This window comes from Cnephaeus nilssonii, assembly GCF_951640355.1.
Source record: "Cnephaeus nilssonii genome assembly, chromosome: 7".
Classification (NCBI taxonomy): domain Eukaryota; kingdom Metazoa; phylum Chordata; class Mammalia; order Chiroptera; family Vespertilionidae; genus Cnephaeus; species Cnephaeus nilssonii.
The window spans coordinates 84105078-84120685 of record NC_137078.1 but is presented as its reverse complement, the minus strand read 5'-3'; the positions used below and the strand labels follow the sequence as shown (position 1 = coordinate 84120685).

At 48.5% G+C, this 15608-nt stretch overlaps 2 protein-coding genes across 3 annotated transcripts in view; one reads left to right on the top strand and one right to left on the bottom strand.

Annotated features, from left to right (window-relative positions):
• Positions 1-5614, top strand: part of ZCCHC17 (zinc finger CCHC-type containing 17) — a 53163-nt gene extending 47549 nt beyond the window's left edge. For both annotated transcript variants that reach the window (XM_079776214.1, XM_079776213.1), the window contains exon 8: positions 5442-5614. In XM_079776214.1, coding sequence (XP_079632340.1) covers positions 5442-5603 — 162 coding nt within the window. In that variant the 3' untranslated portion in view covers positions 5604-5614. The remainder of the gene's footprint in view (positions 1-5441) is intronic.
• A 1548-nt stretch (positions 5615-7162) lies between these two features.
• On the bottom strand, positions 7163-13779 carry FABP3 (fatty acid binding protein 3). The gene is made up of 4 exons (XM_079776215.1): positions 13605-13779; positions 10489-10661; positions 8591-8692; positions 7163-7301 (listed from the first exon to the last, which is right to left on the bottom strand). The coding sequence occupies exons 1-4, from the start codon at positions 13675-13677 to the stop codon at positions 7248-7250; spliced, it is 402 nt and encodes a 133-aa protein (XP_079632341.1). The 5' UTR covers positions 13678-13779; the 3' UTR covers positions 7163-7247.
• Positions 13780-15608: the final 1829 nt, after the last annotated feature.

Here is a 15608-nt window from a genome sequence, read left to right as displayed (position 1 = left end):
TCCTCTATCAACACTACCACCATGCCACCTGCCAAAACCAATCCTTCAAGAACACTATACAGCCGAAACCGGTTTGGCTCAGTGGATAGAGCATCGGCCTGCGGACTGGGGGGTCCCAGGTTCGATTCCGGTCAAGGGCATGTGCCTTGATTGCGGGCACGTCCCCAGTGGGGGTTGTGCGGGAGGCAGCTGATTGGTGTTTCTCTATCATCGATGTTTCTGACTCTGTCCCTCTCTCTTCCTCTCTGTGAAAAATCAATAAAATTTATTTTAAAAAAAAACACACAAAAAAACACAATACATACATATCCTTCTTGGAGCCATCCTCAAATTCGTCGGGCATGATTGATTTCTCTCCCTTGCGTGTCCATGGTATGTTTTTTGTACTTTTTTTTACATCACTTCTATAGACTGCCTAGTATCTTAATTAGTCTTTCTCCTTAATTAGATAACTTGTTCCTTGAAGGTTCCTGGTTCCTAATTTCTGACCTCATTCAACTATTACAAAAGACTAATCAGTAGCTATTTCTGGCTCATAGAAGGTACTCAGTAAATATTTGAAGAATAAATGTACTATATGATTGTAAGGAGTTATTTCCCTTGTTTGATGAGGTTGGCTTAGGTTTGGAGGAATGGTGCCAGGCTCCACTCAATGAGTGTGTTTACTTTGCATCTACTATTAGTGCAAATAGTACTCTCTGTCTGAATTCTATTAAAAAATTGTGTGTTCTCATCACCTCAGCAACACTGTATGTAGCTATGGGTCTTTAAAGAACTTCGTAGATAGTAAAGTTCAGTAAATATTTGTGAGTTGATTAATAAAACTTTTCTTCTGGTCTTACCTTTTCCAATATATGATAAACTGGTGCCTTAGAGGCAACTTCTAGCCAGGAATCACCCTCTATCCCAGCGATTTTCAGCCCTTTTCACCTCATGGCACACATAAACTAATTACTAAAATTCTGCAGCACACCAAAAAATATAGTGTATTTTATTTTTGCCAGACTGACAAAAAGTGTAGGTATAACTTTGATCATTCACACTGGACAGCTATTGTTGTATTGGCTGTTGTCATTTTTTTATTTGAAAATCTAAGGGAAAAGGGTCAGTGCCCCTGGCTAAGTAGTCAGGTATTGCATGTTTTAAAAATTCTTGCAGCACACCGGTTAGAAAGTGCTGTTCTTATCTTATTTCCCAAAAGTTTACCCAGAGAATCAATTTGAGAATCAAATTATCTCTTCAGAGTCAATCATTTCTCAAGAATAATTCTTTTTTTAAAAAAAATATTTTATTGATTTTTTTACAGAGAGGAAGGGAGAGGGATAGAGAGTTAGAAACATCAATGAGAGAGAAACATCGACCAGCTGCCTCCTGCACACCTCCTACTGGGGATGTGCCTGCAACCAAGGTACATGCCCTTGACTGGAATCGAACTTGGGACCTTTCAATCCCCAGGCTGATGCTCTATCCACTGATCCAAACCGGTTAGGGCAAGAATAATTCTTAAGAATAAATAATAATAATAATAAAGTGCTTGCTTGTTTGATTTCTTTCCAAATCAGTGTTTTTTAGTTGGGAAGTACTAAGTTAGTTATTGGCTATAATCTAGACAGGGCTCAAAAGAACATCCACATTGGGACCTCCAGCCTGAGTCAAATACAGTTTCTACGCCTTGGGCAAGTCACTTTATCTCAGTCAACATCTCTGAAGTTACAAGTCTTGGCTAAAAATATAGGGATAATTGTGCCCACTTAATAGATTTGCTGTGAAGCTTAGATAAAGAATGTGTGGAAATTGCCTAGCTCAGCGTCTAGAAAAGTAAGTATTCAGTAAATGTTAGCTGCTGTTATTCCCCTTTCACAGTTATTCCCATTTCAGTTTTTGCTTTGGTTTTTCTCTTACACTGGGTTGCTGCTATACTGTTTCAGAACTGGAGAGAAAATGGGTGGGCTAGCTGATGTGGCACGGGATATGTGATTTTCCTAGAGAGCAGTTTTGAGCAGTGGCTTCTTTCCCATGTCCCTCCTGGCCTGTTTGCCAAGGGCTCACACCCCTGGGTCATTTCTTTACCCTTTGTCTTCTCCACTTCCCCCAGGAATGCAGTTGAGGAACCAAAAGTTACTTTCACTTTTGGTGGCTGTCCATCTTCTACCCTAACTCCCAACTTTCCTTTTAAACTACAACTTATGAAGTGATTGTTCTTCTCTAGCTCAAGGTTAGACACACAATGAAAATGATGCCATCTGCTGGAGTACTAGATTTTCTTTGCTTGGGTTGCAAAAGACATTTTGCATCAAGATTGAGGTCTGTTATTCCTCCTTGCTAAGTAGTTACATGTCCTAGCATGCCAGGGTTCTCAAATGATTTGTTTTTCTTTGTTTCTTCTGAGCCTGCATCTTTGAAAGAGATTAAAGTGGAAATAATGCCAAACTCTGAGTAAGAAAGTACCACATTCTCATCACTATAGTGTGGGTCAACTCATTGTACTTCTCTGCTTTGCAGTTTTCTCATTTCTAAAATGGGACTAATAATTCCTGAACTTTGATCTTACCAGATTGTTATTATAAGATAAGGGATGCAGCCCAACCTGTGTTGCTCAGTGGTAGTGCATTGACCCATGCACCAAGAGGTCGCCGGTTCAATTCCTGGTCAGGGCATATGCCCAGGTTGTGGGCTCAATCCCGCATGAGCATGCAGGAAGCAGCCCATCTATGTTTCTAACTCTCCCTTCCTCTCTCTGAAATCAATAAAAATATTTATTTATTTATTTATTTTTATTGATTTCAGAGAGGAAGAGAGAGGGGGAGAGAGAAACATCAGTGATGAGAGAGAATCATTGATTGGCTGCCTCCTGCACGTCCCCTACTGGGGATTGAGCCCGCAACCCAGGCGTGTGCCCTTGACCAAAATCGAACCCAGGACCTTTCAGTCCGCAGGCCGACGCTCTATCTACTGAGCCAAACCAGCCAGAGCAAAAATATATTTTTTTAAAAAAGGGTGAGGGATGCAGTTGGTTGTAGCGTTGTCCTGTACAACAGAAATGTTTCGAGTTATGTCCCCGGTCGGCGCATCTGATGGATGTATCTCTCATACATTGATCTCTCTCTCTCTCTCTCTCTCTCTCCCTCCCTCCCTCCCTCCCTCCTTCCCTCCCTCCCTCCCTTCCTCTCTTTCTAGAATCAATGAAAACATATCCTCAGATGGCGATTAAAAAAAAAAAAGGCCTGGCTGGTGTGGCTCAGTGGCCAGGAAGTCACGGTTCAATTCCCGGTCAGGGCACATGCCCTGGTTGCGGGCTAGATCCCCAGTGTGGGGTGTGCAGGAGATAGCCGATCAATGATTCTCATCATTTATGTTTCTATCTCTCTCTCCCTCTCCCTTCTTCTCTGAAATCAATAAAAATATATTTTTAAAACAGATAGGGGATGCAGAGAGCTTGATAAACTAGTGCTACTGGATGTAAGGAAATATTATTACTCTCCTTCCTCATTTATTTTTCCAGGTTGGGCCAGGCTTTGGGGGAATGGGTGCCAGATTCTGCATTTGCTTATTTACTTCCCCAGGACCTTGCCTTACCTAAGGGGTAGAGCCTGGTGAGACTCCTAAGCCCATATAGTCTGTGATAGGCTTCCATGATCTTGCCACCCAGGACAGTGCAGTACCACAAGCCAAACCTTTGATTTGCCAACTCTCAGCTCCTCCCAGCCATGGTTCCTATAGCTTGGTAATGTGGGCCTAGGAAGCTTCCCCTCTCTCTACTCTATTGGAGACTCCAAAAATTTTTTTTGTTTAATCTCTCAAAACTTTGGCTTATCTGCCATAGATACATAGCCAGACTGTCAGAACATTCTGGGAGTTCTCTGAAATGAGAGAATACAATACTTCTAGCTACCCCTGAGTGTCTACCATGTATCAGGCACTATAGTTAGAATTTGTCTTGTGTAATACTCACAGCATCCTTTGAAGTAGATATTTATCACTTGCAATTTACTAAAAAGAAAACTAAGGTTCAAAAAAATCTCTTGTTTCAAGTCACATAGCTAGTAAGTGATCATCATACCATGAGGCCTCCAGCACTATATAGGAAGAGGGACTGTATGCTACAGAGGAAAATTCAGATTTCCAGTCCAGTGATTTACATGCAGATCCCAACCCTGCTTGTGGGATCTGGGGCAAGTGGCTTTCAACTTCTCCAGCCACAGATACTATCTCATTAAATCTTAACCACAGCCATGTGACCTCTCTCTCGCTTTTTTTTTTTTTTTTCTATTCTTATCTGTTTACATTTGAGGAAACTTGGTAAAGGTGAAATAATGTGCCCAAGGTTACAGAATAGAATAGTAAGTGGCAAAGCCAGAGCTCAAGTCTGTGTCTAATGCCTGGCTTGGTGTTCTCTCTCTCTCTCTCTCTCTCTCTCTCTCTCTCTCTCTCTCTCTCTCTCTCTCTCTCTCTCACTCATATTTCTCACTGCCAGCTCCTAAGACGTGGTGCATCACTCAGGCAAGCTCACAGCTTTCAGGATGCTGGTTGAAAGCCTATAGGAGCAGAGCTTCGTGCTCTTCCACTGTTTCTTTCTTTTCCCATAATCTCTCCTTCTTAGAAACCTTACTAAGGCAGTATAAACATTTACAATTCAAGAAGGTTTATGCAAAGCTTAAAAACTGCCCAGTGTACCCCACGAGCCTGGGAACCTGCCTCCCATATTTTGTATGAGTTTGCACTGTTACTCCGGCAGCAGGGTGTAGTGGGTAGTTTTGAGGAAGTTCTTCCTTATGTTTTTCTTTGTCAATAAAATCTTGTAAGATTATTATGAAGGTTAGAGATGATAAATATTCAAGGACAGCAGGTAGAGCCTTAATAATTGATGGCAGTTATTTACCCTGGCAGCAGTAGCTAATAGAAACCAGACTGGGAGTCAGGAGTCCTAAATCTATTACTCTCTTATCCTGTGACCTTGGCCATGTGAGGCACTGTCTCTAGGTAGACTAGGTGATCTCTAAGGACTCCTTTCAGCTTTAATATCTGTGCTTTTACAAATGAAAGTAATAAATGCTTGTTTAAAAAAAAATCAAGTTGGACAGAATTACTTGAAGTAAAAAGTGAAAGACCAAAATACATTCCCGAGGTAATACTTGTTACCACTTTATGTGCCTTCCACTGTTTTCTGTGTATTTTAAATATATACAGGCACATGTAAATATATATATACACATTGTATGGTATATGTGAAACACACTGGAATCTAGAATACATACTGTAGTAGGACTTGATCCTTTTACTTGCTTTGGGCATTTTTTCTTGTTAATACTTGAAGATATAATTTATTCTTTTTAATTAATGTTTTGCATATTAAGTGGTCCTCTACTGATCACATGTCATGATTTTTAAAAGCAAATATACCAGTACATACACAATGTTGAATTTTTAAAATTTCTTTTTAGGAAAAGAAGAAAAAGAAACATAGAGACAAAAAGTCATCTGACTCTGACAGCTCAGACTCTGAGAGTGATACAGGCAAGAGGGCAAGGCACACATCAAAGGACAGCAAGGCGTCAAAGAAGAAAAAGAAGAAGAAGAAGCACAAGAAGAAGCACAAGGAGTGAGAGTGCAGAGTAGAGGGGGTGGCTGAGAGAAGAGGGATCCAGGAGCCTTGTCCCTTGCAGCCCTGGTTCCTAGACTCAGTAGTGAGAATATGGCCTCCCACCCCATGACTCTCCCACTGGGAGATGGCTTCCTCTCATGCTGCAGGGAGCCAGATGTCAAAAGCATCTGCCTGAATGAGTTGTTTCCTTGTCACTCCTGGTCCATTTGCAAGTGACCCCTGCAGCTCACCCATCCATTCACCCAACTTCCTTCATTCAGCAGGTCCTTTTACCCTCTCCAGCTGCCACTGCCAGAGCTTGATTCCTGTAGAGGAGTCCAGGCTAGAGCCAGTTACTGCTCGGGCTGTAGTTGGAGAACAGTGCCTGGCCCCTCCCTGTTGGTTCCCCTGGGCTGATTGGTGGGTGATTTCTGCGGTATCCAACACGGGGGCGGATGGATGGAGACGGGCATTCTGAGGGAGAACAGAAGAAGTGGTGCTCACTCTTTCCATTCCCCCTAACATGATTCTGCTATGCTAGAAGTGACAGCCAGAAACCATGGTAGTGACTGAGCTTGTGTGTGACATTCTGCCAGACCACCAAACCAGACAGCTCGAGCTAAGATCATTGTTTACTTTGTGTTTAATACTATGAGTCAATGGATTCCACTTCAGGTTCCTGCTTAAATGCCTGGCACTAAATGGAAGTGTGTTTGGTTTTAAACTTACTAAAAGTTCTTATTGCTATTATACCTCTTCCCAGGTAACTTCCAGACTTAGAAGTCACAGGGTCTACAAGTTGACAGAAAAACATTTAATATGTAACCTTAGACTGTGGAGAAAGGTCTGCTGAGGTTCAGAGCCAGATGTACTGGCAGGTCGCGGCCTTCTTATCACTAATAAGCCCTCTCTTCTGTAATCAGATGACCTCTTCCCTCTGAGCTGATCAGAAAACCAGTGAAAATTTACAACTGGGAGTAATGGTCTGGGCATTAGTGGGAGCTCAGCAGTCATCTTGGCCAATGGGCATTTCTTCCCACCACAGTGGCACAAGCCTGGATCCGTTGTCCTGAGCCTGCATTCTGGAAAGAGACCATAGCATTGCACAGAGAAGGGCAACTGTCCAGACCCAAGGGCATTTGGTGCAGGTGGGCCCAAGGTGATAGTCCAGTAGCCAAGCTTGGGGAAGCCCTGCCACTGATTAGTCCAGGTTGGACTAGCTCATTTGGCCATGGAGAGGAAGTAAAGGCAAGGTGTAGGTACAGCTGTTATATCATTGTATGTGTAAGGCGGTCAGGTACTGCTGTCCCCGAGACTGTCCATTTCAGTGTCATCCAGTGCTTCTTCCTGAGTGACCTTCAGGCAGGTGTTTCTGCCCACTCTCAGACACAGGGAAACAGACTCATGGAGTCATGTCACCAAAGGCAAAAGGCAACTGGGTGGCCTTGGCTCTGCTTTATTGACCTGAGAGCACTCTTTGGATGCAGTTAAAAAAACAAAACACAATGGGAGCTAGAACTGTATCCAGGATGGTGCACCTGACCCCAGAAGAATTCCCCCCCAAGGTGGATTTATACAAAACGCCAGAGGAAAAGACGAGGCAATCTGGTGCTGAGTCCAGGGCTAGCCAGTTGGCAGAGGAGCAGTCAGTGAAGCAGTGGGCAGGTCATGCCTCTTTCTCGTAAGTGCGCGTACACACTACATTGCCGTGGGTGAGCGTCTGGAAGGAAAGAGAGAGTCCGATTGGGGCAGGGGTGAGGGAATAAACATAGGAAGCACTCCATTCTGATGGGGAGAGCCCTCTGCCTTCATCCTAATAATCATTTATTGACTGCCTACTATATGTCTTAGCACTTGACATACAGTATATATTTTTTCTAATACTTACACCAGGTTTTTAAGTTACGCATGTAATCTCTCTTTTAGAGATTTAGGAAAATGAGTTTTGAGAGAGGAGGAAGTAAGTTGGTCAAGATCCAGAGTGTTTCTCTTTCCCTTGCACCATTCTTTTCCCTTCATCCTTAATGCCTAAGATGGCGCCTAGCATGTTGTATCTACACAACAGGTGAATACAAATATCCAGAGACTCTTAGGGAAGGACTGTGCTAGGCCACCAACTTCCTTTCCTTCCCTAACTTGGGTAATCCCAGGGCCAGAGTCCTAAACCACCACATCCAGCCTGGCATCATAGAGCCAGGCCCATGGTCTCACCGTAGCTGATTGCCCAGGGTGTATTTGGTCCTGCATATTGCATCTCTGCCAGAGGTAGGCACCTCATTCTTAACTCTGCAAGGACCCTGCTCTGTGAATGCAGGAATGCACTGACCCACAAAGATCCGCCATGAAGTGCAGAGTGAAACCTGAGGCCCTATGGAATTGGGAGATGGAGACCAAGGCTGGCTGCTATCTCTGTCCCCAGGTCTGAGGGTGTTCATTCAAGTCTTCATTCTCCAAGTGAGGCCCCCAGGTTCGTCCCTGAACAGACAGGTCACCAGCCTGTTATTGCTCAAAGGCTTTACATGTGGCAGCACAGTCCTACGGAGGAGAGGGAATGCTGTGATGGAAGGTGGGAGCCTTTCTTAGGGACTTGGGGTCAGATCTGGCCCTGCTTTCTACCTCTCTGGGGTGAGGCAAGGCACCAACACAGGAAACAGGCTGTGGAGCATCTGCTGTCTCCCTCCCATATCAGTGACGCTTTGTACTCTGCGTCCACTGTCTTATTCAGACTTCCCAGCAGCCCTCCAGGGTTAGTGTTGCTATTGTTGCAGTTGGACTTGAAGGTGATTTGTTCAAAGTCATAGAACCTGTAAGTTGAGATTTGAACCTAGGCCTGAGATGTGAGTCCAAAGCACTACACAGAAAATTCCCACCCAATATCACCCCAACATGTTCTCCACCCTCCATCGTCCCAGCTTCCAGTGCTGCCAGGGGGAGACCTTGGCTTTTTACGACATGCTTGGCTGAAGGGGCAGCAGTGGTAACCACTGGGAAAGGCTCCATCCATCTTACCAGGACGAGTTTTCCATCCACGAGCTCCCGCACAAGTTTTGTTTCTTGCCCGTCCCATTTCTGCACATGGACAAGTTTGCCTCCATCCAGCGTCACGGTGGACTGTGGAAACAGGGTAGAGGCCTGAGCTGTAATCTGAGACAGGACTGAGGGACAGCATGGAGTCTGTTCACTGGGCCACAGAGGACTCAGCCTCTGGCCCAAACTAATGATGGTGCTAGGCCCAGAGCTCAGGCAGCCCACCTCCAGCCTAGCCCTGCAGGACATCCAGCTCACCTCCAGCCTCTGCTCCAGTACTGCCTGGCTGGGAAGGGGCCTTTGGGTGCTGGACAAGTAGAAAGGCAGGCAATGTGGCGGAGCCAGACAGCCTGGCTCTGAAAAGTGCCACCAGCGTTCAGACGGGCATTTATCCTGTATTCTAGGTGATGCCACAGCCCCAGTGCCCCTAAGATAGGGGTCATGAACCAACCTACATCCCTGGGAAAGACTGGTGAGGAGAGTCCGGAGACTCCAGCCTAGTGATCACACATAACGTCTTGGGGGTATTAGAAAACTGGGCTCCTGCTCTGTATTCCCACCCCTCTTCTTGGTCCACATCATGTGACCCCTTCAGCTGACAAGTGGGCAGCAACTGCCAGGGCCTGGGACCGGGTGCCCTTGTAGAGTTCCACAGCCCTGGCCAAATGCCCACTTAGTCTTCCGGGTACTACCAGCCTGCATCAGCTGGTTCTCGCTTGGCAGCTCTCCCATTCTCTCCTCTAGAAATGGGGGTGTGTGTCGGGGCGGGGGGGGGGGGGGGATTGGCCAGGCTAAGGGACCCTGACTGAGCAGAGTTCAGTAGAAGAATCTGAGAAGGTTGTGTACATATGTTTGGGGCTGGGAGGGCGGGTGCTGCTGATACATCCTCATTCCCAATTCCCTTAGTTTTTGCCCACTCAGCAAATTATTTTTAGCCAGGCATCCCAGGGAACTACTGTTGTCTTTAGTTGGGGTTCTTGCCCCTCCAGGTGGGCTAGTTCAAGGAAGTACAGGCATGTGGTAGGGGCAGCCACTTCCCAGATAGGCTGCATCTTTGGGCACCATCACAATTCTGCTGTCAGCATCCCCTGCAATTCTGGGCTGAGCTCCAGCTTCCTCCACAGGGAAGAGACCAATCCTTCCCGGGGGCAGCTGTGAGGAAGGGAAAATGGCTGAGGGCTGTGTGGTGAATCTGTAGAGGTCAAAGGCCCTTAGTCCTCTCTCCTAGGCCTAGCCCAGGGGAGGCCTGAGGCAAGCTGCCAAGAAAGAGCCACTGCAGGGTGACAGCCCTGAGGACGTGGACTACAAACACATCCAGGACAACGCCCTGTCCAGATCATAGCTTGTCCTGCCTGTGGACTGGCAGCATTGGAAATACTTCTTCAGGGTCATTGGCCAAGCCCTGGAGGTGGACGTTGGGAAGAGGAAGCCTCTGAGTGGATCTCACTCCTTGTCCCCAGCTTCCCCTTTTGCTGGAGGCCAGGATGACCTGCTAACTCAGTGGAGGGCCCTGACTTCTGGGCATCATTCCTAAAGCACTTGAAGTAACAGCCATGGCCACACCACTCCCCCATCTTGGAAGAGGAAAGAAACCCAGAGTTATTGCATGTCATTCACAAGGTCACCCAGCTGGAGCAGGAGCAGACTGAGGTCACAACTGGCTCTGTTGCCCACTCCCAGAGGCAGCTGGTGGATGCTTCCCCAAAATGGAGGAAAACAGAACAGGACTAATGCATTTAGCACTGGAACATTCCAGCAGAGGCTTTAAGGCTGTTGTTTATTTCAATCCCCCACTGCAATAATGGACTCCAAGACTACCAGCTCATTCCCCTTCAGGGTCTCAACGTCTTGCATTTCCCATGGCCTCTTCCTTGACTCACCTTGACCTTCCTGTCATCTGCCGTTGTCTCGTCAAACTCCACCCCCAGCTTGAAGCTGATCTCTGAGTTCTTGAAGGTGCTTTGTGTTTTTATGGTGATCGTGTCCCCATTTATTTCGATGATTGTGGTAGGCTTGGTCATATTGGCCACCTGCCTGGTAGCAAAACCCACACCTGAGGGTGGAAGGAAGGTTATAAGTATAAGCTGGAGGAAAGAGGCGGGGTACAAGGAACTCAATGAACAACTCAGGCTGGATGTGGGAAAGAGGGAAGAAGAGGATGAGGACCTTCCAAGACTTTGTATGGTTTTTTAAAAAATCATTCTTATGTGGTGAAGAGACACTGATGATCCCATTAGACAGATGAGAACTTAAGGGACAGGCATTACACAGCAATTTGGTGGCAGAGCTGAGATTAGAATAAGTTATTAAGTGCTTTCTGTGTGGTAAGAACTGTATATGTGTTACCTCATTCAATCCTTCCAGTCTTCCTGAAGGGTTGATTTATTATCTCCACTTCACAGATGCAAAAACAGAAGCCCAGGGTCACAAATCTGAACTGTTTGACTACAGAGCTCACTTACCTGCTCAGCTATAGTGCCTCAGGCTGGAACATGAGGCTCCCTGGCAGGGCACCTGAGCAGCTTTCAAGCCACAGGCTAAGGAAGAAATGGGGACTTTTCCTCCCAAGGCTTTGGGATAAGAGTGTTCCACCTTTGGAAGTTTCTACCTTGAGACGCACTGGTGCTTTTGTCCCCCATATATAGCAACAAGACATTTTCAAAGTCTCTTATCCCAGATCTAGGAAGTAGGCAGAAGGGTTTGTCTGTCATTGTACAGATTTAGGAGAGGCCTAAAGTGGTAGTGCAGTCAGGACTTGGATCCAGGTCTCCTGGCTCCTGATCTGAGGCCCAACGGAGACCCCCTCCTGACCTAAGCATAGCTTCCCTGGGTGCTGGCAAAGCCCTAAATGCCCTGCAAGAGAGTAGAGCAACGAGCCCTTAGGCAAAGTCTAAGGTGTGATCCTGTGATCTGTCCTTTAAAGTCCCCTAATGTTGTTGGCAGCTAGGAACCTATCCCATGCCCTCCATGGGTTATTGTACTGTAAATGCTCATAACAGCCCTGAGCGGTGATTTATTATTTATTTGACTTGACCCAGATTTGATCTAGGCTCCAAAACTGTTTGCTATTCCTGGGCCATTCTGCCTCCTGTGATGTGTGTCTGTGATCACTGGTACTACCTTTGCCCCCTGAGAACCCTGGGTCTAAAACAATGGGCACAGGCTACCTCTGTAGCTACTTGCAGCTGGCCCACCCAGCCTGGCCGGTGAGGGACTTTGGCCTCACCCCCTGCTGTCAGAGTGAGTCAGGCCAGTTCCACTGGGCAGCAGAGAGCTGGGCCTTATCACTGCACAGGGAGCTCTGTTTGCCTAAGACCTACCTGGAGGAGCGGAGTGTTTGAGGAAGGAATCCTCTGGAGAGGGAAGGAGGAACTAAACCAGGAGAAACTGAGAATGACACCTGGCTGACAATTTGGGAGACTTGGGACGAGGTGGGCTCTGCTTAGAAATGAAGCTGAAGCTATTTACTGAGAGCTGAGGAGGGGCTTTTCTCCCCCATGGGTCTCAGCCTTCCTACCAATATAACAAGAAAAGTAGACGGGGTGGACTCTCAGCCCCTAGCCCAAGCTGGGGCAAAATAAGGGAGCAATGGTGGGAAGGATGTTGCTGCCCACTTCAGGGACCAGGTCTTCAGTTGGAATCTGCTGTGGGAGGCGGAACAAACCCTGGGCATTCCAACTTCCCCTACAGCTCGGGAGTCAGTGGGCATAGTCCCCAACAGGTAGGCCTCAAGAGCCAATACTTGTGGTCCCTATTTCAGGAAAAGGTTAGGAACAGAGGTGAAAGGTGCCTGGAGTGGATCTTTTCCCCTTTGGGTATCTGCTGAAATCCAGCCCGCCTTCCCTGGGAGGAAGGCATGGAACGTAGCTTGACCATGATCAACATTCCGGTTTTCCTGGCCCCAGCCTGGAGATAGATCTAGGATAACCTCATAGCTGGGGATTTCAGGAAGGGCTGAGGTCAATCATTAGATAAGCATTTCCAACCACTCCCGCGCCCACAGGGCCCATATGGGAACTGATCGGGGTTGCAGATCTATAAATCTAGGTTTTCTGCTCTGCTGTGGAATTTTTACGACAAGTTTCTACTTTCTCTGGGTCTCAGTTTCCCTGTCTGTTGAACTAAGCAAGGTATGAGAATCTCCAAGGACCTCACCTGTAAGATTCTTTGAATTTTTACCCTTCTGCATCCCAACACCACACCTGCCTAGAGCAAAGACCACTCCCCTCATGCACCCCTCCTGCCCCATGGTTAACAGGTCTTGGCCTTGCTGCACCCTGGAAGTCCAATGGCTTTCTCCCCGGGACCCCTCCCCACTGAGTGGCTAGGCCTTGGGTTGTCACTGATGCTGGGGCCTCTTGCCCCATCTCACCACTAGGCTCAGACCCTGATTAAATCAAAATCAGCCTGGTTACACACCACTGCAGGCAAGGTCAGAGACTGGCTGGTGAGAAAGGGCATCCTCCTAACCCAACATGGAGAAGCAGGGGTTGTTACTAACTGGGTTCCTAGCTCACCTCCTCATATCCCATTGCTGGGGTTAGCCACTCTTCCATCTCCCTCTTGGGAATCCCCTGCTTCTGTAGGTCATAGTACACTCGCTGCCGGCACCATTCTCTTCCTGTGTTCACAGTTTCCAATTCCTAAACCACCCGTGCTCCTGTTCTTTTCTTCCCCTAGCTAGCCTCCCACCTTATTATCCAAACCCTCCAGAACATATACCCCTCTTCCCGAAAAGCACCTCTCAACCCCCACATCACCGGCACATCTGTTTCCTTGAGCCTCCCCACGTGGGAATCCGCCAGGTTCATACCATGAAAGCCCCTTCCCAACAGGCCCTAGCCCACGTTGCCACCTTTTCTGGGTCCCCTTACCCCCCCAACCTTGATCAGGAGGGATGCAGCAGGCTAGCAGGGTACCAGCCAGGGCGGGAGCGCTGCGCCGGTCGGGCACGCGGCCAGACCCTCCCCAGCCCAGCATCCCGAGCCCTGCTCACCGATTGACTTCATGTAGTCATCGAAATTCTTGCTGTCCACTAGCTTCCAGGTGCCTGCGAAGGCGTCCGCCATGGTGAGGCTGGGCTAGGCTGATAACGAAGAAACGACAAAGCAGGCGTGGAAGGACTCCGGGACCCCGGCTCCCAGCCCGCGCTGCCGCTTTAAATATCCCCTGTGTCACGTGACGAGGCGTGGCCCACCCCCACCCCCATCCCGCTCCCGAAATAGGAAGCCCAGGCTGGCGCTCACCCTCCAGGGGCTGGCCGCCCATCCCCCCGCGCGCGGAGCGAAGTGGGCAGCCAGTGGTGCCAGGCTAGCCTGCGTCAGCGCGGGTGCCTGGCCTCCGGATCCCTGCCCGGAGCTGCGAGCTGACAGGACCGCCTTTCTTCCCTGGCCCCCACATCTTGGGAATCCGAGAAGGAAGCAATTGGGGGCGCGGTGCCCGCGGGCTGGGGCGCACGCCCCAGCCGTCATTCATCCCCATCCCTCCCTAGCTTGGAGTCTGGGCAGAGCTGAGAGATGAGAGGAGAAAGGAAACTCGCCCTTGGGCTGATGCCCACGTCGGGAAAGCTCTGGCTGACCCTTCTCGGCGCAGGCATCTCGGTCCTCGCTTTTTACAGGTGCGGAGACAGGGGACCTGCCCAGGACGCAGGAAATGAAGGGTGAATTAGACCCTAAGCGCAAGCCTGGTCTAGCTGGCCCCTGAGTCCGCCTCTCCGACCACGCCCCGCTGCCTGGTGGCGGGGAGAGGAACCAGGCCACCATTAGTGGCTAAGCCGCCCCTGTGCCCGCCGACTGCGCCGGCGAAAGCGTGACCCTGCCGCCATGCCCGCCCCACACGTGCTCGCCCCTCCCGGAGGAATGTCTGCTGTGCGCGCGCCTTTCCGCCCAGCAGTCCAGCTCCCGGTACACCCAGCCAGCGCTCCAGGTCTTTCTGACCTCTGCGCACAGCTCGGGCATTTGCTGCTGTTCTCCCCCCTCACCCTCCTTCGGAAATTCTGTCCCTCACCTGCTGCCCTTTCTCTAATCTTTGTCCACCCCCTGTGAGGAGCCTGCTGCATGGTGGACACTTTACAGTTCATAAGGCACTGTCAATAATAATAACCTGCCCGGCTGGCGTGGCTCAGTGGTTGAGCATCTACCTATGACCCAGGAGGTCCCGGTTTGTTCCCGGTCGGGGCACATGCCTGGATTGTGGCTCAAACCCCAGTAGGGGACGTGCAGGAGGCAACCCATCAATGATTCTCTCACGGATGTTTCTATTTCCCTTTCTCTCTGAAATCAATAAAAATATGCTTTAAAAAATAAGATCCGCGTTGTATTGATGTGTGCTGCATGCTGAGGGCATTAAGTACATAAAGTCTTATTTAACTTTTAAAGCAGTCCATGATGTAGGTGTTATTATTATCCCTGTTTTACCGATGAGCAAACCAAAGCTTAGAGGAGCCATTCATTTCAGTTATTAAAGCACCTACTTTGTGCCAGGCCCTGGGCTAGGCTCTGGAGAGACAACCATGAATAAGACACACTCACATAACTCACCTTTGGGTGGGCAGATGCAGATCTATCGTGGTGGCTTTAACGGGAGGCCTGGCCTGATCTAGTGGCTCAGGGGAGACTTCCCAGAGGAAGTGAGGAGAAGCAAGTTCCTGACAGGAAGCTCTGCATTTGTTAGGGGCAGAAATAGAATATTGGGGACCAGCTACAACGATAAGAAATATTAATCATGCTCTGTAACTGTGATTGTTCTCTTCTGATTAGAGAAAGCATATTCTCACCCTGCTGAGAGCTACACACCCTGGGACATGGGAGCTAACATCGAATGCAGTCCATCCTCCTGTCCCGAGAACTGCCTATCATTATGGAAAGATTTACAACCTCCTGGCTGAAACAATCTAGTCCCAGAGGCACCCACTCTTTGCGACCCCCAGCCCCTATTGCCTGTAATCTGGTCTCTAGTGCCCTCCCTGTGCGACCCCCTCCCCCTGCCCGCCTCCAGCCCA

Coding starts and splice junctions, on each gene's coding strand:
- FABP3 (XM_079776215.1), bottom strand. CDS start 13,677: ATGGCGGACGCCTTCGCAGGCACCTGGAAGCTAGTGGACAGCAAGAAT. Junction 10,662..13,604: donor TGACTACATGAAGTCAATCG/GTGAGCAGGGCT, acceptor TTCCACCCTCAG/GTGTGGGTTTTGCTACCAGG. Junction 7,302..8,590: donor TGGATGGAAAACTCGTCCTG/GTAAGATGGATG, acceptor CTTTCCTTCCAG/ACGCTCACCCACGGCAATGT.